The sequence below is a fragment of the Hypanus sabinus genome, chromosome 29 (genome assembly GCF_030144855.1).
Source record: "Hypanus sabinus isolate sHypSab1 chromosome 29, sHypSab1.hap1, whole genome shotgun sequence".
Taxonomy (NCBI): Eukaryota; Metazoa; Chordata; class Chondrichthyes; order Myliobatiformes; family Dasyatidae; genus Hypanus; species Hypanus sabinus.
The window spans coordinates 16,115,964-16,142,735 of NC_082734.1; the positions used below are offsets into that span (position 1 = coordinate 16,115,964).

Genomic DNA, 26,772 nt, shown 5'->3' on the forward strand with positions numbered 1-26,772 from the left:
CAGGGCCCATGACAACGGAATCTTTCCCCTCCCATTCCAAATCCTCTACAACTCAGATGAGATGTCCTAAACCGTGGCACCAGGAAGGCAACAGAGTCTTTGGGGCTCTCTGATCCTCGCGACAGAGAATTGTGTCTATTCCCCTGTCTATACTATCCCCAATTCCAACTATATTTCTGTTCACTCCCCTGCCCCGAACTACAGGGCCACAGTCGTTCAACCTTCCAACAGCTCCAAATGCAAAGGCTCACTAGATTGGCCACTGAAACAAAGGCACCCTCTCATGAAGAATCTCTCTCATGGGATTTCTGAATAAAAGATGAATTGGTTCAGAACAGTCAAGACTGCACAGCAGATTAGTGGTCAGCACAACACTATTACAGTGCTAGCGAGCTGGGTTCAATTTGCACTACTGCCTGTAAGGAGTTTGTACGTTCTCCGTATGGGTTTCCTTCCACATTCAAAGATGTTTAGGCTAGTAGGCTAATTGGTCACCTGGGTGTAATTGGGTTAGACAGGCTCATTGGGGAAGAAGGGCCTTCTACTGCACTGTACCTCTAAGCAAAAGATACAATAAATTCTGAGACGATTCAAGTGAGTAAAAGCCTTGAAGATATTCCCACTGATGTGACACAGGGTCAGGATAAAAGGGGTGAAGCAAGGAAATTCTTCCTTTAAGAAGGATTTTAAACTGGTATCCTCCAGACCAGAAATCAGTGGATGCTGAGTCACTGAGTGTATTCAAGACTGAATGACATTATGCCTATGATGAAATTAGAACTCTGGGTATTTTAATTGCACAATCTTCAATGAATCCCAGAAATAAATATTTTTAGCAAAACAGAGAACTGTTGACACTCAGGTCTAGCAGCCTCTAGAAACAGAAAAGCATCTCAGCTCGGTGACTTTTCATCCGAATGTTCATCAACCCAAAAGAAACTGCTCTCGCTCTCCTCTCTCCACAGAAATTGCCTGACCGGTTGAGCATCTCGAATGTTCTGGCTTTCGGTTCAGATTTGCAACATCTGTAGTGCTTTTGTCTACAGATCTCAACCCCAATACTGGCTGTCCATTCGCCTCCATAGATGCTGCCTGACCTGCTGAGTTCCTCCAACAGTCGTTTGCTGTCCCCAAGTTCCACAATCTGCAATTTCTTGCATTTTAACATTTTAAGTCTGATCCCTAAACCTGCAGCTTCAAAAGTCCGCCCACTTTATTCGGAACCTTCAATCAACTTTAAAAGCACCGCCTATCGCACGCCACATTGGCTAACACCAAAACACTGCCGTCCCATTGGCCTGCATTGTTGTCAATCATTTGTGGCCCGAAGTTTAGCCATCAAAATCCTTTCTCAATGCAACTGACAGCTTCTGAAATTGAGTTTGAAGTGAATCAGCTTTGCTGTTTTCAACAGAACCCGCCACACTGCTTCACGCTAGTGCGCTACTGCGTTCCTTACCAACTCGCTGCCCGACTTGGGTGCTGAAGGGATTCCCGTAGAGAAACTCCATCGCCGCCGAGCGAGAGAGCGAACGCACCAGCTGTCAGCTGACCCGGGTCACGTGAATTAACCGCCGCCGCAAGGCCCCATGGGCGCTCAGCGTCGCGAGAGGGGGAAACAAAATCAGATCTTTCAAAATAATTAATCCCTCATGTCCACGCACATTGCCGATACTGACCGTGAAGGAATGGATCCGCTACTTTTAAATAATATTTTCCGTTTCATTTTAGTCACGCCCCATAGCTTTTGGAGGCTGCAACAGGGCTTTGGCGTGGGGTGGAGGGTGGGCGTTGTGTGTAATACTGCGCCCCCTGCTGCCGCCTTAGGGGAGCAACAGGTGGAGCTGGTAACTGGAGGTAATCGTCGCAGTCTTAACGAATTGGTTCTGTGGGGGAAAGTCCCTTTATTTTTTTTAACTACTTGAATGCAATCTCCAAAGCAAGAATGGGGAAAGCGGGGTGATCCTGAACCGTCCATATTTTTTGAGCGGATGAACAAGATTTTTCAAATGACCACGTCATAAACCTTTATGGTTGATATGAATTAAAGGTTTGTGGCAGAGGAAGAGATCATTTGACACAGGAGGTAGAGCAAAGGGGGCATTGAAAGAGAATTTGTTTTTTTTATTTCAGCTTTGGTTGAAAAGAAATATCTTGAAGGGGAATAAAAATGCTGGAAATACTCAGGGTCAGACAGCATTTATGCAAAGAAAAATGACGTTAATGTTTCAGATCGCTCTGAAGCTTTAATCATATTGCGTTAGATTTCGATCATTTTTAAAAAGAAAGTAAATTGGAAATCATCTACTTGGGTAAAGGGAATAAGTTTTGTTCATGATTTACTTAAGGCTGCTTCTCTCGAATTCGATTGAGATGTACTGTGGGATTGGGAGGTGCCATCGGAATAACGCTACTAAAATAACTGCAGTGCATTTTTCATGTGGTCAGGATGAAACAGAGCTGGAAGGAATTAATAGTTACGGTACTGTCGCAGTGCAAAGAAAGCATGGTACTTTGTTCTGAATGGTAGAGTTTTTTTTTATTGTTAGTGTTGCATTCAGCCAGGAAAGTGGAGTACATAACGTTCTATGGAAAGACTGAGATGCCAGGATGAGTCAACTATTGCAGTCCCACCAGTGCAATTTTGATTTGACAAACTGATAGGATTACTCGTTTTAACACCTTAAAGTCCATGGTAGTTAATCAGTGCCAATTACATTTGCAATCAATTAAAATCCTAATCAATTGCCTAAATATTAAATCATGCAAAAGTACAAAAAATGTTTTTCAGTCTACTCCACTTGCAATAGTATCTTCACCCCCCCACCACCACTTTCTTGCTTGTATCTATTATTATTTCATCAGTCTTAATTTTAATATAGGATGGCATTCAACTCATCGAGCCTATGCTGGTTCTGAAAAAGGTTTCTTTGCTATTTTGTTGTTAATGTTGGATCATAGCGATTAAAATCTGGTTATTTGATAATAAACAGAAAATATATTTATACTGAGGCATTGATTCTGCCCTTCCAGATGCCACCAGGCCTGCTAAATACTTCCAGCATTTTGTTTTTAATTCGTTTCCACATCTGCAATTTTTGATCTTCACTTATCTTGATATTTATTATCTTGAGGACTCCCTCCAGATGTTGTCAATTGTTGATCCTGCACAGGGAGCAGGAATGGCCTAAATTGAATTTTAGGTCATTCACATATGAGCAGCTTGAAAATCTGCTCTGATCTTTTGTTTTCCTCTTGTTTTCCAATTCTAAATCCTGTTTGGAGTTATTTCACTTTATGATTTAATATTTCCTCATTAAATAACTTGTCAACATTTTTCCTAGAGTCTACGTGCAATTCTTGTCAACTGATTTTATTTACAACTCTAAAACTCCAATTGCATTTATTTTGGTGATCCTGGCTATTGTATTTTCTCTTTAATCCACATATATGGCCATTTCATTCCTTAAGATTCTAATCCAACAACTGCACTAAACTGACCAGTGTTAGCATTACCTGCTTGATAAAAATTGTAAGACATTGGCAACCACTGGGTAATTATCTGATGTGAATTTCAAGCATCTGTTCCCATCAGGCAGTTTGCCATGTTATGCTTTGGCTTAATTATATATTAACCATTTATATTTTAGAAAAGGATCATTTCAAGATTCACCTCTCCAATATTTTCTCTTTAAAAATGTATTTTAAATCCTTACTAAATATCTTTGACTTCTGAATCATTAACAGAACAAATCAACCCCTACTACCAGTTTTAATATACTGACATACACTATGTACTTTAGAGATACAAAGCATACCATTTAGCACCATTCTGGTATTTATTTCGCAATTTTCCCTCCATCATTTTACCCCATCAGTAAGTCAGTCAAATAACTTATCCTGTCAGAATCATAGAAAACTCCAGCTTTCCTTAAATGTGTTGAGGAGGAAGGTTTCTTTAACGATATTTCTATCCAAACCCATGAAGAGCTGTACCAAGGTTGACCAGATGAGACTGAGCACAAGGCAGAAATTAAAGAAAATATAACCCAAGACACAGGTTATAGTCAGCAGCAAGGTTGGAATAAGCCAACGTCCAACTAAGGCAGCACTGCTGGTGGATTTGCTGCCTCACATCTCCAGCAAACCATATTCAATCCTGACCATTGGTTCTGAGAGTAGTTTATGCAAGTCTTCCAGAAATTTGTCTTCATTTTCCCTGAATAGCTGTGGATTTCCTCCCATGTGGTTAACTGGCTATTGATAATTGTCCCTTGTGAGACAGAATCCAGGGAATTTGATGGGAATATGAGAAAAATGAAATTAGTTTCTATGGTCAATGTTCACTTAGTGGATCAAAGCGCCTGTTTCTGTACTATTTGACCCAATGATCAATTACTTGAGTCTTGTTTCTTCAGACGTCAATTTCAAAAGTTTTGAATTTTAGGTTTTTTACTATTTTGCTTTGCCTCTTTTCAGTTTAAAGTTTCTTCCTGTTTCATTGTTTCTTTCTTATTTGATGATTTACTGTCTTTCTCTGTCCTCTCAATAGCAAAGGTGGTAGCTGTCCCATCGATACTTAAAACTCATTATCGGGCTTTAAAACACAAACCTGCTGAAAGTGTGAGCTGGACAAGGCGGTGCAGACAATGCCCTGCATCAGGCAAATGATACGTTGGTTGGTACTATGAGAAGATTTGAGTACTGGAGCACAGACTCTTTTTAGGATAACTTGAGATAACAGACAGGGCTTACATTTGAAGAAACATGGAGTTAATCCTTGCCTGGAGTATATATTTTCTCACCCAACTTTTCTAAATCATCTGGTCTGTCTATGAAGGCTTTTAATCATCCGTCATTGTATATCAAGCTGTAATAAAATAAGGCAACTGGACTTGCTGTGTTGTCTAGATGTCAACACATGTGTTGTCACTCATCCAAGAGGTTTCTTCAGTTCTGTTCCATGGTGGGTAGTCTTCCAGCATAAACTCTGAGCTGTTTAAAGGCCTAGCACTATGAGGGCCATTAAGAGTCATTGAGGTAATGAAAGGGTCATTAATCTTATCTTTGCATGAATGGTCATTACCGCACAGCTGTTTACAGGAACAAACTTGATGCAGGTATCTATCGCAAAAAAGTGAAAGGTGTACTTGAAAAGTGCATCTGAAAATGTGAAAAACATGATCATAATTAGGTGAGTTCTGATACAGGGTCTCGGCCCAAAATGTTGGCAGTTTACTGTTTCCCATAGATGCTGCCTGGCCTACTGATTTCCTCCAGCATTTTGTTTGTGTTGATAAGACTTCTTTCCCATTAATCTCTGTCTTATATCCAGTGGCTGATGTATATTGTTTTCAGTATAATTGTGGACTGACATCTTTTAAATGATCACTGATATTATTTGCCACTGACTGTTCATTAATAAATGTGTAATTGGTTAGTTTGGATAGATCAATTTTCCAATAGTCAATGTATTAATATACCCATGTGTTTCCTATGTTTCCATTACTAATAATATCAACAATGAGTACAATTTACTGAAAGAACGAAAACCAGACTGAAGAATACAAAAACTCATGATCTATTTATATAGCATACAGTACAGCTACAGTTTACTGTGTGCAAATCAAGAAAGACCAGGAAGAACTTTTTATAAAAGCCCAAAGGAATATTCTAAATCTTTGCTTTCTTTTTAAAAAAGATACAATAATCATACATATATAAACCTTTAAAAGAGAAATGCCTGACTTATTAGGAGGACAGTACTCAATCATTGTTCAGATCTTACAGTTCAATGGTGGTATCAGAAAACAAACCAATGTGACCAATTAAAACCACAGACAAACTGTATGTCAACAGAAGATAAAATCAGTTCAGTAAATCTCACTGACCCATGGTTATCATGTGGTTTCCTCTGGGGGAGATGTGCGTAGTGAGGACTGCTGATAGAAAGCTATATATTTAGTTTTATTTCAGTGTGGGTTTTTTTTTTAAGCAGAGAAGTAGATTTCTATCACTCAGCAGCAGGTTACAATTCCCAGATTAGATATGGAGTATTATCTCCCTACTCAGCTTCAAAACATTTCACCTGAAAAATCTCTTCTATTGATTTAGCCTGATAGTATCTATCAAAATTTCTTCTTTCCCTGTGATCTGATCTTAGCTAGCCAGAGAAAAAGGTTTGTATCTGAGCTGGGCCGTAAATTCTGATCCCAAATGTGAAGGAGTATTTGCAAACAAACTCCCAACAGAACAGAACGCTAGAACAGCAACCCCCACCCACTCAGATTCTTATCAGTGGGTTAAATGATTAGCTTTTACTTTCAAAGTTATTATTTAGGTGAGCCTAAGCATGTTCAGGTCAGATGTATTCCCACATTTCTAGAATTAAAGTTTGATATTTTACAGTAATATCAAAGACCTTCTAAATGAGAATGGCATTTAATCCCTTAAAATGTTTCCCAGGGAGCAAGTGATTATACTAATCAACTTGTAGCACAAGCAATCAAGCAATTTCATATAGGGAGATTCGTACAGTCACACACATTCATCTATTTTGTTGCATTGAGGGAGAAAATGAAAAAAATTGGCTTAAAAGAATTTTTTTTTAAAAATCACTCATTAAAATGTGAATTAACTGAAGACATGGTAGAAAATAGTGGTAGTGATTCAGCCAACAATTCTTCAGTTAACATTTGACCCTGGTGGTCTTTTGTGGTCTGTTTAACTGATCTTATCGAAGTACAACTCCCTCCATTGGGTCAGGAAACAACTGATAGTTTTAAAATAATATAACCATTAGGGAAATACTGCGAAACTATCAAACTTTACAGTGGGAGAATCATGTTGCTCGCAAACAAATTAAATAACTAAGTACTGTTACAAATGGTACTCATCCCTATAATAGTTCAGAGCCTGTCAGCCACTTTGACAACCTTGTTTTTCTGCTTAACACTATTTTTGATGTTTTAAATTATTACAAAGGACAAAATCATGAGCTTTGAATGTATCAATTTCTCAATGGGTGTAACTTTTTCAACATGGGATGAATTCCATGATGAAGGTTAATGGCTTTTAACATTCAAATCTCTTACTATCTTTCCTTTCGGTTAGTCCTGATGGAGGGTCTCAGCCCGAAACGTCGACAGTGCTTCTCCTTATAGATGCTGCCTGGCCTGCTGTGTTCCACCAGCATTTTGTGTGTGTTGTTTGAATTTCCAGCATCTGCAGATTTCCTCGTGTTTGACTTTTATATAGTTGTTTACAGGCTACAGAGGCTGTACAAAAGTTTCAGACATATTAACCTCACTAAAGTAAAGTTTGGAGCAAAGAACATTGGACAGAAAATAGGAAATATTACTTTCCTTCCAATACAGAGCATCTCAGCAAGAAAAGTATATACGAGGAAATCTGCAGATGTTGGAAATTCAAACAACAACACACACAAAATGCTGGTAGAACACAGCAGGCCAGGCAGCATCTATAGGGAGAAGCGCTGTCAATGTTTCAGGCCGAGACCCTTCGTCAGGACTAACCGAAAGGAAAGTATATAGCTATTTCAAATTAAGAAATATCATAAAATTTATAAAATACTGAATGTTGTCACCATTTAACCCACTGAACCTCCTAGTCCTGCACACAACACCGATTAGTGAAATGGGTTATTTATCACTGGAGCTACTAACATATTCTGAAAATACAATTTATAATGCCACTTCTTTAATGTGCTATAATGTTCACACACAGAAATTTTAAAAACAAACAAGGGTGATGACGAGGCCTTCAGTTGAAGGGGGAGAAATGCCTTAGAGAGATTTAATAGAATAGGACCCTGAATGTGGTATTTTAGCACATGGAAAAACTTGAGAATTTTGTATTATCCTCCTTGGATCAGAAGAGTTGAATTTTATAGGTGAAACGAAAATAAGTCACTAGTAGCATAAGAAACATCAAGTGGTAAATACAGACAGAAAACAGCTGGCAAGGTATTAAAAGTTTTCTTTTAATTCAGCTGATTGAGGATCTGTATTTAATGCTTGAAAAGTAAAATTTGATGGGGTAAGATATGGGCAATGAGAAATGACAAGGCAATCAGAATGACTGGATAGCACTTTTGGAGAGCTATATAGGCACAAAAGGCAGTATGGAATACTCTAAAAGGTCAACAGTCTCTCCTGACCATCACCCAATGATCCAGCTGAGAAGTGTATATTTGCAAACTGCTAAAGATTTGATTAGATCAAATACGATATTCACTGTTGAGACACTTCAGAACCAGGTACCAGTCAAAGTCTGCCTAATCTGAAATGGTTAACTGTGTTTCTCTCTCCACAGATGTCTGACCTGCTGAGTAATTCCATCATTTGCTGTTTTCATTCTAGTTAGGTTGAACAGGATTGGAGGAGGCAAGAATTCACAACTAAATGCAAGGTAGACAGACACAACTATACAGGACTCAGCTTGCTCAAATCAGGTTTTAGAATTACTTTGAAGTAGTAAATTCCACAAAACATTATGTTCCTCAGCTAAATGCGCTCACAGTGAGCACTTTATCAGAGGACATATCCTCAAGACAGCTGAACAGAGCCCATTTGAAGGCCATTTATCACAAGGAATGAGCAGGAACCATTGAGAAGCTGCACTTTCAGTGCTATAAGATAATGAAATAAAATACAAAATACTGCAAATCCACAACAGGTTGCTCATCAACTGAAACAAAAGGTGGGCTTGGCACTTTAGCTGTGACCTTTCATCACAGCACCCTCTTACTTTGTTTTTTAGTTGGTGAATAACTTGTTAAATGTTTCCAATGTTTTCTTCTTTTCCAGAATTGGAGGTTTTCTTTTACATTTAACATTACAAACTTACAAAATGACGCATACCCGTGGAAACAATTATGATTCAGCAGAAGGTGGTCCAGCATTGGCGTTCATATTTGGCAATAGTGATCCCTGGTAGATCAACGTTAAACCCAATGATCCCTTCAAGAAATGCACCTTCTTTCCAGCACGTCTCCCGGGCTTGCATTGTCTCGAACATCTCAAAGCAGGCTTTTTACAACATTCGACAATAATTACAGTACTATAGGAAAGGGTACAATTCAAATATGCTATTCAGCAGTGAACAATCTTTATCTACAATATATTCAGTTTTCTGCTATTGATCCAGTCCCAAACATCTCTCAAGGTCAAAGTCCTGGCATGATATAAGCAATGTTATCCAGTGTGAGAGCCTGGGTGAATAAAAACAATACAATTAGAAAGCTGTAGTTACTATGGAAGACAAAACAAAGCTGACCTCAGTCCTATCTATGACGGGTGCGACTTATTGCTTTCTAGCTCTCTAAGAACCACGGAACAGTAGTGAGGCTGGAGGTAGTATGGCTCAGTTCCAGCAACCCAGGTTTGATTTTAACATCTAGGTCTTGTTGTCTGTGTGGAGTTTGCACATTCTCCTACTTGCTCAGTAACTAACTTCCCACTGATTCTCTTGCCATCCACCTACACGCCAAGGGCAATTTACAACGGCCAACTGAGCTACCAACCCTAACTCACCACCGAACTCACATTGTGGGAGCAAACTAGAACATCAAGGGAAAATCTTCCTACTTACTCTATAAAAACAACCAAAATGTCCAGCGTCCCTTTTAAATCTCCTTTTTCAGTTCTGAACTAATCAGTTCTCAGCTCACTGATTTCCTCACAGAACTGAGGACCTTCACCACTGATGCCATGTAACAGGAAAGATGAAACTGGATGTTAATGCCATACAGTTTCAAAGTACTTGGCAGTCTCCCACTCTCTAGGTTTATCCGAGAACAGAGAGGCACTAATCTTAAATGACTTGAATTTCTGCATGCAAATTAGGAAGCTTGGCAGGAGGGAAATACGTTTCAGACCCTTTAGCATATCATTTGGAAAATGCAGGAGAAAGAAGAAAAACTCACAAGAATTTCTTTTGGACAGCCATTAAGATGATCAACCTGTGCTGTGAGGCAAGTTAATGGACCCAGTGCACAGATTATGGAATCCAGCAAGACAGAGAGACTCCCAGACACTGCCACCATACCCTAAGAAAGAGAAAAATAGTTTCAACTATCCATTTTAGAAACTCAGTAAGTACTCGACAGCCTAAGGCATTTTTAGATTTTAAAGTAAAACACAATTCCTCATGGTTTAATTAATAACAAATGAGTTGCAAAAACAATGGGACAAAGGGTCTTAGATGTAATCTCTAATCTGTACCGTAGCTGGACAATCTCTTTGCCATGACATCAATGAAACTAAATTAGCAGTAACATCCTTGAACTCAGTCACAGTTATCTTGTGATCTTGTTGGAAAGAGGGCTAAGTCAGATGTGGTTCCGTTTTTGAACATAAATTATGATGCATATTGATGTGGGTATACAGCAAGAACAAGAACCATAACACACATTTAAATTGTGAATAATAGTATTTTTATATTTTAAATTCCATCCCTGTTGAAACTGGGAACAATGTTCTAAACCAGCACCAGCAAACAAAATAGGCTGTTATTTTAAGAATTTTACCTGCATTTCAATACTCACCCCAAAGAAGGAAGGCCTCTGTTCTCCAGAATAGACTTAATGTTTAAAGAAAGAAATGAAGCCCATAATGAGGTGCTCCGTAAATTAAACACTCAAATCTTTCAGCCCTGAATGTGTGCTTGCTTTCTGGGGGCTTCCTATCTATTGAATGTAGAATTTATTGCAACGCAGTTAATAGAATTTGATGACGGTAGTTGTTAAAAACTTAACAATTACACAATTGTTTACAGCACAGAAACAGGCCATTTGATCCACTTGGGCTAAACTTCACAAGGGCTTCCTCCACAGTAACCGGCACACCCTTCTATTTCTTTCTCCTTCTATATCTAGCAGTGAGGGGGAAAACAGGAAGACCTCAGGTTCCGTTCTTGTTCCCAATAGACATCAATAAGGGAATAACGTCAGTGCAGTTTTTGAATAGTCAGTCATGGGTTGCTACGGCAAAACACACTTCTGCTCCGACTCCAAAACACCAATGTTTGGTGATATTGAAGTCTTCAAAATTTGCACGAGGAACACAAGGCCATGGTGTAGAAAATCAAAGATGAAATTTCAAATTAACTTTGCTGCCTATTATGCTCCTTAAGTTGTTACGTAGATATTCACCAATGAATTTTCTCATCTCTTCCATCACTTCACACGCATCTCACCTCAGTTTCCTGCAGTCGGTGGCCGATGAGGCTCAGCGATTCTCCCAGAAGCTGCAAGTGCGCTGCAACGTCGATTGGGTCAGCATCTGGCATTTTCACTGGAGAGGAGGACTGACTGCTGCCTCCGAATGTGACCGAAAGGGCTGATTTCTTCTGAGGTGTCATCATACCAGACAATGATGACAAGTTCTGCTTGCCTGATACAAAGAAAGAATAAGTAGATGTGACAATCAAACGACTGATCATAAAATGAAAACTAAGCAAAGACACTCTGTTCCACAGAATTCTGATATGTTGTGCATCACAGAGTGCACAACCCATCCGAACCAAAATTATCTACTAGGAGCAGCAAAAAAAAAAAGAATACCCTAAGCAATTTTGAGAAGACAAATTCAAAAATTCTTTTCCAGCTGCCACAAAGACAGCTGCGTTTTCTTTGAAGTTGTACGTATCCCCAGTTTCATCATTCACGAAGTTGCACACCAAACTCCATTCAGTAATACACATAAAATGCTGCAACACTCTGCAAGTCAGGCAGCATCTGTGGAGGGGACTAAACAGTCAACATCTCAGTCCTGATAAAGGGACTCGGCACTGAATGTCAAGTGTTTAGTCCCCTCCAGAGGTACTGCCTGATTTGCCAAGTTCCTCCAGCATTTTGGGTGTGCCATCCAAGATGTCCAGCATCTGTAGAATCTTGAGTTTCCATTCATCAGCAAAATTTTCCCTCTTTAGTTCCCTCCAACGTTTCACCACTCAGCTAGGCCATATAGTCAATGAACGACATTGTAAACTCCTATCCTCAGCTACCTACCAAGGAGGGAATTCAGCCATCATCTATTGACAAAGATCTCACATACAACTTTCCTGCCACTGTTTGCCCATGCTAATACAAATGGATGGCTCTTTGCATTTTAATCCCAATAACCAACCTCTAAAGGAAAGACAAAGACCTGGATTTATACATCACCTTTTATGGCCTTAGATTCCCACCAAAATTCTTCAGGCAAAAAAATATAAGTGTTACAATATTGGAAAAACTGCATCTATTTGTTCACAAAAAGAAAGGCTGGTGGAATGCTTAGAGAAGTACAGGTGTCCCCTGCTTTACGGATGTTCGCTTTACACCGCTTCGCTTTTACAAAAGACCTACATTAGTAACCTGTTTTTGCATTACAAAGAGGATTTTTGCTTTTACGGAAAATTTTCCCTTGTAAATTAATGGTTCTTCACTTTACGCCATTTCGGCTTAAGAAAGGTTTCACAGGAACACTCTACCTTTGTGGGGGGGGGGGGGGGGCTGTATAAATACTAACCAAGATATTAAGAATAGCATCCTTGCGCTTCTTTAAAATCTTCCTGGAAATATCCTACATCATCTGAGAAACCAAACAGGGTTCTCAATTTAATATCTCATCAGAAACAAAGCACCTTTAACAGTGCTGTGCTCCCTTGGTACTTCACTGAATGTTCAGTTGGGATTTTCTCCAAAGTGAGTCTTGAACCCACAAATGTCTGACTCAAAGGAGAGTGCTAATTACTGATTTAATTATTTCCTGATGTAGGAGGCATGTATGTATTTTCTGTCTGTATTGTATATAGTGGCACGTTTATTACGTTAATCTGTCACGTGGGTTGGGGTGTGGTAGAAGCAAATGAGTATGGTTACATTTTCAAAGAGAACTTATTATGAAATAATGTGTAAATTAAACAACCTTGAGATTTGTTTGCTTACAGCAGTCACAAAGCAAGGAACCCTAAAGAATCCAACTAAAAAAGTAAGATCAACCCCTCAATGCCCACAGAGAAAGAGAAAAACACAAAACAAATCATACAAACAAAAGAAGTGAACAGCAGCAATCCAAACCAAATTGAGTCCTTAGATCCAAATCCCCGGAGTAACCCCAAAGCCTCGGTATTCAGTTCATCACAATAGTGCGGCAAATTGCCACAAAGCTCACAGACATGAAGCACAGCAGCGGGGGCAGTCTCATAGCCCCAGCGTCGCAGACAGAGAACTACCCAGATTATCTGTGCCAGGGTTTAAATTGTCCGAACCTCAAACTAAGATCCAGCCCCACCGCCAGCGAATCACACCGGGCCTAGATTTTGCTATTAAAAGAGCCATTCTCGACCTCTCCAAATTGGCTCAGTGCCCACAGTGATTCAACCTCATCCAATTCTCAACACCCTACCTTCCCAATCTATACAGGCCAACATTTAGACGGTCCAAACAGTGGATTATGCCTCACATTAGGACCTGGGCTTTGCTGTGGTGAGCCAAGGCCTTGAACACGTTGCCCATTATTTTCTTTGGACCTGGATTTTGCTGCCAAAGAAGCTGTTCTCGACCTCTCCAATTCGGCTTGGCGTTTACACCAATCCACCCTCGTACTCAAGTTAGTTGGGCAGGCATCAAAACTCCTGTCCCGGTCTACTCCCCTCCGAATTGTTCCCTCCAACCAGCACAATTCCAACTCCAACTGCGTCAATTTTGCAACACACCAGCAGAACACATCCTGAGAATTCATTTTGCCTTCACTCGCTTCTTCAGTGCTTGCGGTGACAGCTTACCACAATTTAATTCAAAAAGAGTTTTAATTGAATTCCTTTGCTTTTGAACCACCAGTAACTGTTGCCCATCTTCAGTAGCACTTTCTTAAACCAGAAATTTCACACATTGTTTAGTCCAGTTGAGAGTTAGAGGCAACCAGGGAATGATATTTTCTTATAACCGCTAATTTAGTTTGACCACTAATTATGCTTAGTGTCGTTTATTGCACTAATTTCGCTATTATATGACTTAATATCACTATAAGACTGTTATTAATTTAATTTTGTTGGTATTTTATCTCTTCAAGGTCTTTGCTGATTTTGTAATATAGGATTGAACATACCTTTCTTGATTTGGAAATTCGTTATGTGGAAGTGCACCATACTACGTTGAGTGCCCTGGCTTCATCTCTCAGCAGTTTTGGTTTGTTTTCAAGTAACTGCTACACCCAATAAAAAATGTCCTGACAGTGACAATAAATGCTAAATTTCTACTATAATTGGCATGAAAACATGCTTCCTCAGTTCATTCTAAAACACCTCAACTTTAGTTTTAAGATGATGTCCTCTTGTTCTAGACTCCCTATCAGAAAAAAAATGTTTCCCTTGTATCTACACTTCCAAGTTCCTTTTTGAAAGTCATGATCAGATAGACAGACAGACATACTTTATTGATCCCGAGGGGAATTGGGTTTTGTTACCGCCGCACCAAGAATAGTGAAGAAATACAGCAATATAAAACCATAAATAATTAAATAATAATAAGTTAATCATGCCAAGTGGAAATAAGCCCAGGACCAGCCTATTGACTCGGGTGTCTGACACTCCTAGGGAGGAGTTGTAAAGTTTGATGGCCGCAGGTAGGAATGACTTCCTATGACGCTCAGTGTTACATCTCAGTGGAATGAGTCTCTGGGTGAATGTACTCCTGTGAATGAGATATTACTGAACTTCTGAACTACAGAGAATTAAAAGATTGTTTTACTTAGCCAATGTTCATAATTAAACTATTTAGGCCTGAGTGTGAAATGTACATAATCTAAAGGTGAATAAATACTGACATCCAGTGTCCAAAACTGAACATCACGCTCTTGATTGGGTCTCAGCATAGCTTAACATGCCAGAAAAATTATTTCCCTATTTTAGCATATTTTTAATTACATTTCACATCAGTCATAGTTAGTGCACGACGTGTGTCAATAGACCTGAATACTTTGTTTCTAACACTTCTATCGGCATGAAAATTGTTTTCAGATCCAAAAGTCAAAGTCTTCACAGTTAAAACTTAGAACTCTACAGCACCGAACAGGCCCTTCAGCCCACAATGTTGAGCTGGCCTTTTAACATACTCCACAGTCAACCTAATCATTCCCTCCTATATAGCCCATAACCCTCCATTTTACTGACATTCATGTGTCTATCTAAGAGTCTCTTAAATGTCCCTATATTATCAGCCCCTACCTGGAGTGCATTCCAAACACTTACCACTCTTTCTGTGTAAAAAAAAACCTACCTCTGACACCACACCTAAACTTTCCTTGAACAAGATGTCCTCTGGAATTGGCCATTGCCACCCCAGGAAAAAGGCACTTAAATCTATGCCTCGCATTATCTTATACACTTCTATCAAGTCATCGCTCATCTTCCTTCACTCCAAAGAGAAAAGCCCTAGCTCGCTCAGCTGTTCCTCTTAAGACATATTCTCCAATCAAGGCAGTATCTTGGTAAATCTCCTCTGCACCTTCTCATAATAAGGTGACTGGAATTGAAGACAATACTCCAAGTGTGATTTAACCAAAGTTTTATAAAGCTGCAACATTACCTCATGACTCTTAAACTCAATTAACTGACTAATGAAGACCAACACACCATATACCTTCTTAACCACCCTATCATCTTCTGTGGCAAGATGGCGCCGATAAGTGGCGTCTCTTTATGGGCAGCTCCGAAATAAATCATCAAATATTCCTGTTTAAGAGTACGACAACAACCACAGCCATGTGACTATTGTAGTTGTCTTGAACAGAATTATTTGAGAATATTTAAGCTATCTAAAAAATATTTTGATCCTCAAAAATTGACAGACCCCGGACGACAGACTCAAGTGCAGTTTCCCTTTAAGAAAAATGAAGCAGGGCAGATGAGCCAGTCTGCAAGTACAATTGAAACACAGAGGCTTTAGACCTCCACTCCCAACTACCCTGCTGACAAATGTATAGTCTCTGTAAAATAAAACTGAAGGCTTCAAAGAAAGATTGCAGTACAGGCATGTGCAGACTTTTTTTTCTTGTCATTATTCCCTAAACAATGCAGTATAACAACCATTTTACAAAGCATTTACATTGTATTAGGTATTATAAGTAATTTAGAGATGATTTAAAGTATACAGGAGGATGTGCATGGGTTATCATGGATCGGGATTGAAAAAAATCAGATGTTCTCTTACTAAGTAAGTCGGAACATGGACATCCAGTATTATTTAGCGTCAGTTAGTCAAATGTTTGTCTTAGTATATAGTATATATTTTACCTTTCTATGCATATAAAACACTTAAGAAGGTATATTTCAGCGCCAGGCTTGGGAACGGAAGTTCTCGGGACTCGGGACAGACCACTCCTGAGTGCGCTTTCCACCGTGCTGGGTTGATGTGGAGGATCAAAAATCCGAAACCCAATAATTAAACCACTGTGTTGCTTGGTAATAATTGTAGCTTTCACCAATCCTTCAAAACTGTTCCAATCGTTGACTGACGTAGCCTAATGCTTTTCCAATGACTGATGGCTTTTCACCTCTTTCCAATTGCTTTAGTATTTCCACTTTATTTTCAATCGTGTTCGTGATTATTTTCGCGAACAGAAACACTGTGGATTCAGATCTCTGCCGCCGGGTCCTAATGTCCACTGCACTGAAACAGGCTAAATTAGGTCTGGGGTTCCGCTGGGTCCTAAGGTCCAGCGCATTGAGACAGGTTGAATAAGGGACTTGACCATCCACGAATTTTGATATCCGCGGGGGGTCCTGGAACCAATCCCCCGCAGTTAAGGAGGGCTGATTGTACTTTGCTTCACGGAAACATGGCTATCCCCTGCCATTTCAGACACAGCGCTGCAGCCTGATGGCGTCACCATTTTCTGCAAAAACAGGACAGTTCAGTCTTTTAAAAGGCAGAGGAGGCGGAGTATGCTTTATGATTAACTCATCATGGTGCACAGATGTAGCAGTACTGTCTCAGTAGGGTTCTGAAAACCTGTGCCAACCAACTGGTGGGAGTGTCCAAGGACATCTTCCCACTGCTGCATTAGAAGGCTCCCACCTACTTTAAAAGGGTGACCATCATACAAGTGCCCAAGAAGAACAAGATGAGCTGCCTCAATGACTATTACCCACTGGCACTTATATCTACTGTGATGAAGTGCTTTGAAAGGTAGGTCAAGGCTAGGCCCTGGATTAACCTATTGCCTATTGCCACAATAGGTCTACAGTAGATGCAATCTCAGTGACTCTTCACTTAGCCTTGGATCACCTAGACAATAGTAATACCTATGTCAGGCTGGTGTTTATTGATTACTGCTCAGCATTCAACACTGTCATTGCCTCAGTTCTAATCAACAAGCTCCAAAACCTGGGCCTCTGTCTCCCCCTCTGCAACTGGCCTTAACGTTGCCTCTCCGGTCTCCAGTTCCCTCTTGAAAATCCAAATCCACCATCTCTTTAAGCAGTGAGTTCTTAGATCAGTACTAGTCTGAATAAAAACATAAGTTCTTACATGCCTCGTGTACTCTTTGCTCATATTTTAAACCCGTGCCCAATGGTCATTGTATTTACCCCATCAGAACCAGTCATAATTCTTCCGCATTTCTTTCAAAATCACTTATTCAAGATTGTTTATTGTGATTCTTCATTAAACAGGTGTAAAGGAGAACAAAATTATTATTTCTCTGGATCCAATGCAGCATAAAAATAACACAATAAGCATGAAGAACACAATTTGGAAAAAACCTGTCTGCCCTTTCTTGGGAAAGGCTTCGGCTTTCGTAGTCTAAGCTTTACAGCTAAAATCATCCACACAGTGCAATGCTGGCTGTAGATTAAATTGACTTATCTGACGAAGAGTCACAATGCAAAACAAAACAAGTACAGCAAGAATTTAAAGTTAAATTAAGTTCAACTTGCAACATACGCTTTTGGACCATTCATAATATAAACATGCACCAAAATACTTTAGAGCAGGGATTCCCAACCTGGGGTTTACGGACCCCCTTCTTAATGGTATTGGTCCATGATGTATAAAGGGTAAAAAACCCTTCTTTGGAGTGAAAGAATCAACTTGTAAACCTTGGTCTCACAGCACAGAAAAGAACAAAGGCAGCAGGCACATGGGAATACTGCCACCTCTTCAATTCACTCAGCATCCTGACCTGGAAATATAATCGCTAGTCTTTTACTGCCTAAATCCTGAAACACTGTCCACATACATTGTGTGAGAACCTTCACCAGATGAAGAGCAACAATTCAAGAGTAATAAGTGTAATAAATGCTGCCCAAACACCCAAAAAAAAAGGAATATTTTAAAAAGATAAACCTGTTACCAGGCAGAACAGGGATCATGGAATAAAAAAAGGGTGCTTCATGGAACTATGGAGAACCATGATGTTGGATCCTGGTATATTCTGTACTAGTTTTTGTCACCTCTGAGGTCGGGAGGTGAATATCAAATATCTCAGCTGAGTTGGGATTTAAATGTTTTATTTTCTCTTCTAGGTCATAGCTTCTGATGCACAAGGTATTTACTGTGCACGATAGGCAGGATGGACAGCCCTTACGTAACTTAGTTATTGCTGAGTACCTTTCTGTTTAACAGCTGCCTCTTCCAATGAATCAGAGAGTTTCCGTTTCACTGTCATAGCCTCGGCTTTGTTCTGCTTGTGCTGCAAGTATTGGCACCTCTGTTTCCATACCTAGAATTTAAAGAGAAACCTTCTCATTTTCCATAATAAAAGCTCTCTATGTAATGTGTCTATATCAACAATAAGTAGTCATTGTGTTTGCTTTGAATGAGTCATTGCATAGCTTATTAAAGCTGTAGAATCTGACACAATCCAGTCATACACTAACAGCACTCTCTGATAAGCCCGCATCCAATTAACAAGACCACAACCACATGAAACTGACTGACTTCAAAGGCAGGCGTGTGGGGCGGTAGCATTTAGAAATAAAAATGTACAGTACAAAAGCAAGAAAGTCATAATGAATCTTTATAAAGAACTGTCAAGATTTACTCAAACAGACCCAGTGTTGAAGAATTCAGAAATAGTTCCAGAGAGGAAGAACTTCAGAAATTTGGACAAATTGGAAAACCTGGAGTGATTCTTAAAGAAGGCTGAAAGAATACCTGAAAATTTTCTATAAAATCATGAAAAATTATCACTGGTTCATGGGACAAGAACTAAGACGACATACACTTAAAAACACAAAATGCTGGTAACAGCTACCAGGTCAGGCAACATCTTTAAAATTTACAGTCAAAGAAATGGAAGAGAGTTCTGACAAAGGATCTTTGATCTGACACTTAAACTCTATGTCTCTTTCCACAGAAGCTACCCGACCTGAGTGAGCATTTCTGGTATTTTCTGTTTTCATTTTAGCTTACTAGCAACTGTAGTTTAGTGTTTTGATATTCGGGACATAAATTTAAGATAGCTGATAAAAGAACACTAGGAAATTTTTACACAGTGTTGACATGGAATGCACTGGCTAAAACATCAAATCATGCATTTTACAAATGTAGGACCACAGACAAGAAGCATGAGGCAATATAAAGGATTGCTCCTATGAAAAGGCAATGCTTTTCAATGACTGAATGAGCTCTTCCTGTATTGTAATTATTGTGCTTCTATGAGCATGTCAATCTCTAACCATAGCAGAAAGAGCATATCATGACTAAATCCTTCTTCAAACCCTGCCTCCAATGACACAATCTCAGAGAGGGGGGGGGGGGGGGAAATTAAAATCAACTCTGAAAACCTCTGCCTTCCCCGCCAATCACAAAATATATGGAGGGTATATAAGCAAAATAACGCCAAACAAGCCACTCTGATCCATTTAAACTCTGTGTGGCTAGTGCCGATTTTTAAAAAAGATTAAATATTAGCTTTGTTTGTCACATGTACATCGAAACATACAGTAAAATGCGTTGTTTTGTGTCAATAATCAACGCAGTTCCAGATTTGTTTGGGGAGCAGCTCGTAAGCGTCGCCATGCTTCCAATGCCAGCACTGCATGCCCACAACTCATCTTCAGAATGTGGGAGGAAACAGAAGCACCCGGAGGAAACCCACACAGTCACAAGGAAAACATATAAAGTGCTTACAGATAGCTATAGGGAATTGAGCCCTGTTGGATCTGACTACTTAATGCTTAGACTTAACCACTTAATTGTTATTTTCTTAAAGTTTAACAGTCTTACAGTTTACAGCTTGGATTTTAAGTAGTCCTTGAATGTTTAATATGCCTCTAGTGGCTATAAAAAGTATAATTCTAGGAAATTCCGGAAGCTTCTTTCTTCTCCATTATGTGAATAAGTGTTTTCTCATTGGTTAATTTAATACTGCAGTATTGAATAAGTTCTTCCTAATTGGTTAATACTTATCTATAGACACGAAGGGAATTTTTCCTTTTCTCTGAGTATAACAAAGCAGTGCCATCTTTGATCTTGGATTGCTCCATCATCGCCTGTTCAGTTTTCCTCTGTTCTATCAACTCTAAACAAAACAACTGTGAAGCTACAAGATTTGTGCCTCGTTCCTGACGTCTGAAAAACCTTGGATTAAAAACGTTAGAATCCCTCAACCCCATTAGGTGATTGTTGGTGCTGTAAAGGGATTGCACTAACCACTATGCTACAGTGCCTCCCTCAACCACATAGCAATCATAGTAATATAGTAATAATACTAATAAGAATAATATAGTGTGTGCTCAGCTTCCAAAGGCTAGTCTGGATACAGCACAACAACAGGACAGGCTTACCTGTTTATCCTTGTCAGGAAGCTGCTTCCATACCTCAGCCAGCTTCTTGCTGAGTTCACCAAAATCTGTGGCAAAGACAAGCACAACCATCGGTAAGCAGCCGGACCCCAAGTTATAGTTAAATGCAATGATACAGCTTGTCAACTTATAGGAGCATGGGACTGATCCTCCAACATACTGCATCAGAAAACATGGACCATCACTTTGTTGTACAACTAAATGGACCATCTCCTGAGTTTTCAGCTGTTACTTTGTTTAAGAAGCTGGTTATCTCATCCCCCATGACAAAGCCTCTCTTTGGCATCACGTACTACTTTTAAGACTGGTTCATCAAATAAAACAAAAAATGCAAGAAATTCAGTAGATCAAGCAGTAACTGCTGAGAGGAGTTGTAAAATTAATTCTTCTTTCTGCAAGTGCCACCTGAGCTGCAGAACATTTCGAGCATTATGTTTTTGTTTCAAATTTCCAGCATCCATGGTACTTTTTCATAAACAATGTGGTCAGTGTTGTACCTTCTGAAAGAGCTAGCCACCAGTCTCATTCCCTTGCCCTTAGTCCATATCTACTCAATATGATCCAAATCAATGATGAATCAGCATATTGGAAAGAGATTGATTAAGAGATGGTTGTTGTGGCACCATTCCAGCCAGATTTTCAATGTCAGGAAGACAAGGAGCTGATTATTGCCTTCAGGAGGAGGAAAGTAGAGGTCCATGAGCCAATCCTCATCAGGGGATCAGAATTAGAGAGAGTCAGCAACTGTAAATTCCTCAGTGTTATCATTTCACAGGATGTGTCCTGGCCATAGTGCACAAGTGCAATTACAAAGAAAGCCTCTACTTCCTTAGGAGTTTGCAAAGATTTGGGATGTCATCTAAAACTTGGGACAGACTTCGTTAGATGTGTGGTGGATTGACTGGCTGCCTCACAGCCTGGTATGGAAACACCAATGCCCTTGAATAGAAAATCCAACAAAAAGTAGTGGATACAGCCTAGTCCATCATGGGTAAAGCTTCCCACACAGAATACTGTCACAGGAAAACAGCATCCATCATTAGAGACCCCCACCACACCCAGGACATGCTCTCCTCTCACTGCTGCAATTAGGAAGGTGCTGCAAGAGCCTCAGGACCCACACCACCAGATTCAGGAACAGTTATTGCCCCTCAACCATCAGACCCTTGACCCAAAGGGATAATTTCATTCTACTTACCCCAAAACTGAAATGTTCCCACTTTCAAGATCTCTTCATTTCATGTTCTTGATATTTATTATTTATTATCATCATATTATTTTTCTCAGCTCAAGCAGATACAATCATTTGTCAACTGCTAGGAACTTTCAGACTCCTCTACTGGTGTTTAGTACTGTGGCTTCCATAAGATTTACATAGATATTAATGTGTAACTGTTGAGAAGTTTTACCTCTATCCTGTTATATCAGTCTCAAGTTCTGTTACTTGGTAATATACACATACCATGAATGTGTTTACTTCTAATGGCCATGCCATGGTGTCTTTCTTCTCTTAATTGAAAATTAAGGAAATTTGAGGAAATCTGATGAAATCTGGCCTGTCCCCTAAAACACTCACTAATTTTTATAGATGCACCGTAGAACAAGACCAGAAGAAGCTGCAGAAGATCATGAACATCACATCACACAAACCAATCTTCTACCCTTGGACTCACTTTACACTGTCGGAGCAGGCTGCCAGGATAACCAAGGACATGACCCACCCAGCCAACACACTTTTTGTCCTTCTTCCCTCCAGGAGAAGGTTCAGGAGCTTGAAGATTCGTACGGCCAGATTTGGGAACAGCTTCTTTCCAACTGTGATACGACTGCTGAATGGATCCTGACCCGGATCTGGGCCGTACCTTCCAAATATCCGTACCTAACTTGCACTACCTTACTTTCCCTTTTCTATTTTCTAATTATGATTTATAATTTAAAATTTTTAATTATATTTACTTGGATTTGTACTTCAGGGAGAGCGAAGGTGCAGAATCAAGTATCGCTGTGATGATTGTACACTCTAGTATCAATTGTTTGGTGACAATAAAGTAAAGTAATTGCTTTAGTGGCCTCAGATGTAAGTTGACCGCTCCCCTAAGAAACACTTGCAGCAGTTGCAGCCTGTGGTGCTGGTGGGCTACTTGGAATGTTGGCAGTATCATTTTCAGGTTTCCCAGTGCCTGCCTGCCTATCCAGCAGTGCACCACTAGCTGTTCGCTTACTGCCATGCCCAGCACTAGCTCCGGGCATGCCTTGGTGTTCCTAGTCAGTGGCCATAACATTCTGTTTCATAAACAATATCTCCATTTCTAAAGTGAAACAGTATTGTTTTTTATACCTACAGCCAGGTTTTAGTTTCAGCCACCCCTAACATAGAGAACAGATGCTGACCAGAGCACCACTCAACCTGGGCACAGACGCGTCTGGGTTTTCCCAACCCGGGCGCAGACATGTCTGGGTTTTCCCAACCCGGGCGCGGAGGCGTCTGGGTTTTTCCAGCCTGGGTATAGACGTATCTGGATTTATAGTATTATTATTACTTTTGTATTTGTACCATTTGCTGTCTTTTGCACACTGGTTGTCTGGCCTATTGGGGCTGTCTTTTATCGATTCTATTATGGTTATTGGATTTATTGTGTATGCCCACAAGAAAATGAATCTCAGGGTAGTATATGGTGACATATATGTACTTTGATAATAAATTTACCTTGAACTTTGAACAAACATGGTCTTTCCCTTTAGACCTAAGCACTTTTTTGTTCGATGCATATACAGATCCTTCTTCCATTAAACAATTGTGTCCTTGTAACTCTTTGGATCAAATTAAAGTATTAAGACCACCTTATAATGATGATCTTAAATTGATGTCCTCATTTACCAATAACATCTGTCCACTCTAGTGAATGATTAGTTTAGCAACCCATACTGAACAGCTCAGATGCAATTTTGACACAAGTTAAGCACAGGATTTGCATTGCACAATGGAGTGATAAGTGCAAGCTCACTAGTTTGAATCTCCAAGGCATTTGTTCAACCCAATTTATAGCTTTCATTTGATGCTCACGCGATTTCCACATGATCAGTTCAGTAAGAATCTGAAGACTCACTTCAAAGAAAGTGACCCATAAATTATATAGAATAAGCCATTAATGGGTGAAAAATGTTTACAATCATTGGCAATCACTTTTAACCTCAATAATATGTTTTTCCTGTGTTGCCTTCCTTACCAAATCAATGGGAATTCCTACTATGTAAAATATACAGTACTGGTTTCTCACACAGTACTAAAGCCATTTTGGATATAAATGAATTTCTTCAATGATGAGATGTAGCTCTCCGTATTTCCTTCAAATAGTGCAAAGCTCCGTGCACCATTGAACATAGAACTCTATAGCACATTACAGGCCATTCAACCCACAATGTTGTGCCACATCAAGGTACTGAGGTGCAGTATCAAGCACTGCATTAGTGGGACAGGTCATAATGCATTGAGTAAACTCAGCTAAATGTTGCTGATTGAGGTGAGCATGGTTAAAGTGATGGCTTGTGGGGGGGGGGGGGGGAATTGTTGGTGTGAGAAAGAAAGACATTTCTTAGCCCTCCAGAAAGATATTCTCACTTAGCATAAACTTCCACCCTACTCATCTGAAAGATTGAACCTAATTAGAAGAAAAATGAAAGGCAATGAGGAAAGAAATTTATGTAAGGAGATGTCAGAAATAAACTGCCTAAAAGCAAGACTGCATGCATTCTTCAAAGGGAGAAAACTAATTGAATAGCTGTGATAATGGGGCAACAAGGATGAGCTGAACAGCCACCTTTAGAGGATACCATAACACTGTAAGGATCAATTCCTGATCACGAGAGGAACTCAAGTCAATTATTTTCTTATCATCAGCTATTTCTTAACCTGTTCTACCAGTCCCTTCTCCTGGTTCTTATTTCAGAGTCTAATATAGGAAAGAGTATTGCTCGCCCTCCCCATAATGAATAACCTAGCATGAAAAGCTAAAACTGGGAGATGCTGAAAATCTGAAATAAAAATAGAAAATGGCAGAGGCACAATTAATGTTGTATGTCATGTGTAAAAAAAAAAAAAAGTCCTTACCTATTCCTGGATGCTCAGCAATAATATTAATCCGGTACTCCTTGCAAAACAGCTGATAAGCCGATATATTCTTTTTTTTCTGCAATAAATGTAAAGAAATATTGTAAAAGTAAAAGTAAAAAATAGATGATACTTCACTGATACATCTAACAATATCATATGAAACACAACTTTTCCTTAAGTGATTTGCTATCTATAGGTAAGCGAAATTATTTTACTTTAAAAAATACTCAAGCTGAAGATTAGCCGGGTTTCCTCCTTCAGTTGACCATCTTAGTATCATACATCGTCAGATCGCAAAGTAAAATCTGGTCTTGTAGCGGTGTATTACACACAGCGCTGAAATAACGACACGTAGTCGGTGAGCTGCAGTTGCGAAAGAGGTTTATTCAAACTTCGTGGCCTCGCTTTAAAGCCTTCCTGTTCCTGCCCTCCTTGGGCGGGAGTACTGTAGGGGGCGCGTATCCACAGTCCTGTCCAGCGCATGGGCTTTTCCCTTTGCTGGTGAAGCAGGCTTGGCGCCCTCTTTGGGACCGGCCTCAATGCCGGCGTGCGCCACTTTGTGAGCTGGTTCGAGTGCACTGGGAAGTGGGTCGCCAGAACCCCCCCCAGAACCGGCGATACATCCTCCAATGTCCTCAGTCTGGGTTGGACTTTGTTTGGGAGGTCTGCCTCTGCGCCACGGTACTTGAACCTCGACCGGCTGCGCTGTCCACATGGGCCGGTTTGAGTCAGTCCACTGTGAAAACCTCCTCTTTCCCCCCAATGTCCAGCATAAACGTGGACCCGTTGCTTCTGATCACCGTAAACGGCCCCTCGTAGGGCCGCTGTAGCAGTGCCCGATGTCTGCCCCGTCGTACAAAAACAAACTTACAGTTTTGCAGGTCTTCGGGTATGCAGGTCAGGTTCTATCCATGCCAAGTTACCGAGCCTCTCGCGTAGTTTGCCCAGGACTGCTGCTGGTTCTTCCTCTTGCCCCCTTGGGGCAAGTATGAACTCTCCTGGGACGACCAGGGTGCGCCGTACACCAACTCAGCCGATGAGGTGTGCAGATCCTCTTTGGGCGCCGTGCAGATTCTGAGCAGGACCCAGGGAAGCTCGTCCACCCAGTTAGGCCCATTGAGGCGGCCCATGAGAGCCGACTTCAGGTGACAGTGGAAACGCTCCACTAGTCCGTTCGACTGTGGGTGGTAGGCAGTTGTGTGGTGCAGCTATGTCCCCAAAAGGCTGGCCATAGCTGACCACAGGCTGGAGGTGAACTGGGCGCCTCTGTCAGAGGTAACATGGGTCGGTACACCAAAGCGAGATATCCAGGTGGCGATCAGGGCTCGGGCGCTGATTCGGAGGTGATGTCAGTGAGCCGGACCGCCTCTGGCCATCTTGTGAACCGGTCCACGATAGTCAGGAGGTGCCACGCTCCTCGCGACACTGGCAGGGGGCCCACGATATCCACATGAATGTGGTCGGAACGCCGGCGGGTGGGGTGGAACTGCTGCGACAGGGCTTTGGTGTGCCGCTGCACCTTGGCTGTCTGGCAGTGCATGTACGTTTTGGCCCATTCACTGACCTGCTTGCGGAGTCTGTGCCAAACAGACCTGTTGGCTACCATCCGGATGGTTGTCCTGATGGAGGGGTGCGCTAAGTTGTGAATGGAGTTGAAAACGCACCGCCGCCAGGCTGCTGGGACAATGGGGCGGGGTTGGCAGGTGGTGACGTCACAGAGTAGGGTCCTCTCACCTGGGCCTACGGGGAGGTCCTGGAGCTGCAAACCGGAGACTGCGGTTCTGTAACTAGGGATCTCCTCGTCTGCCCGCTGCGCCTCTGCCAGCACTTCACAGTCTACCCCCTTG

General features: G+C 40.6%; 2 protein-coding genes and 1 long non-coding RNA gene across 7 annotated transcripts in view; 1 reads left to right on the top strand and 2 right to left on the bottom strand.

Annotated features, from left to right (window-relative positions):
• Positions 1 to 1,606, bottom strand: part of tom1 (target of myb1 membrane trafficking protein) — a 105,488-nt gene extending 103,882 nt beyond the window's left edge. For 2 of the 3 annotated variants that reach the window (XM_059953761.1, XM_059953760.1), the window contains exon 1: positions 1,460 to 1,606. In XM_059953761.1, coding sequence (XP_059809744.1) covers positions 1,460 to 1,511 — 52 coding nt within the window. In that variant the 5' untranslated portion in view covers positions 1,512 to 1,606. The remainder of the gene's footprint in view (positions 1 to 1,459) is intronic. The other variant, XM_059953762.1, reaches the window with a different exon arrangement.
• A 3,952-nt stretch (positions 1,607 to 5,558) lies between these two features.
• The window catches only part of hmgxb4a (HMG box domain containing 4a), a 59,327-nt gene continuing 38,113 nt past the window's right edge, over positions 5,559 to 26,772 (bottom strand). For all 3 annotated transcript variants that reach the window (XM_059953766.1, XM_059953764.1, XM_059953765.1), the window contains 6 exons: positions 24,923 to 25,001; positions 20,797 to 20,861; positions 18,617 to 18,728; positions 11,218 to 11,414; positions 9,947 to 10,069; positions 5,559 to 9,232 (listed from right to left, as the gene is read on the bottom strand). In XM_059953766.1, coding sequence (XP_059809749.1) covers positions 9,188 to 9,232; positions 9,947 to 10,069; positions 11,218 to 11,414; positions 18,617 to 18,728; positions 20,797 to 20,861; positions 24,923 to 25,001 — 621 coding nt within the window. In that variant the 3' untranslated portion in view covers positions 5,559 to 9,187. The remainder of the gene's footprint in view (positions 9,233 to 9,946; positions 10,070 to 11,217; positions 11,415 to 18,616; positions 18,729 to 20,796; positions 20,862 to 24,922; positions 25,002 to 26,772) is intronic.
• LOC132383048 (uncharacterized) lies at positions 8,302 to 16,231 on the top strand. The gene is made up of 3 exons (XR_009508533.1): positions 8,302 to 8,430; positions 9,966 to 10,114; positions 14,079 to 16,231. It is a non-coding gene; the product is annotated as an uncharacterized LOC132383048 (long non-coding RNA).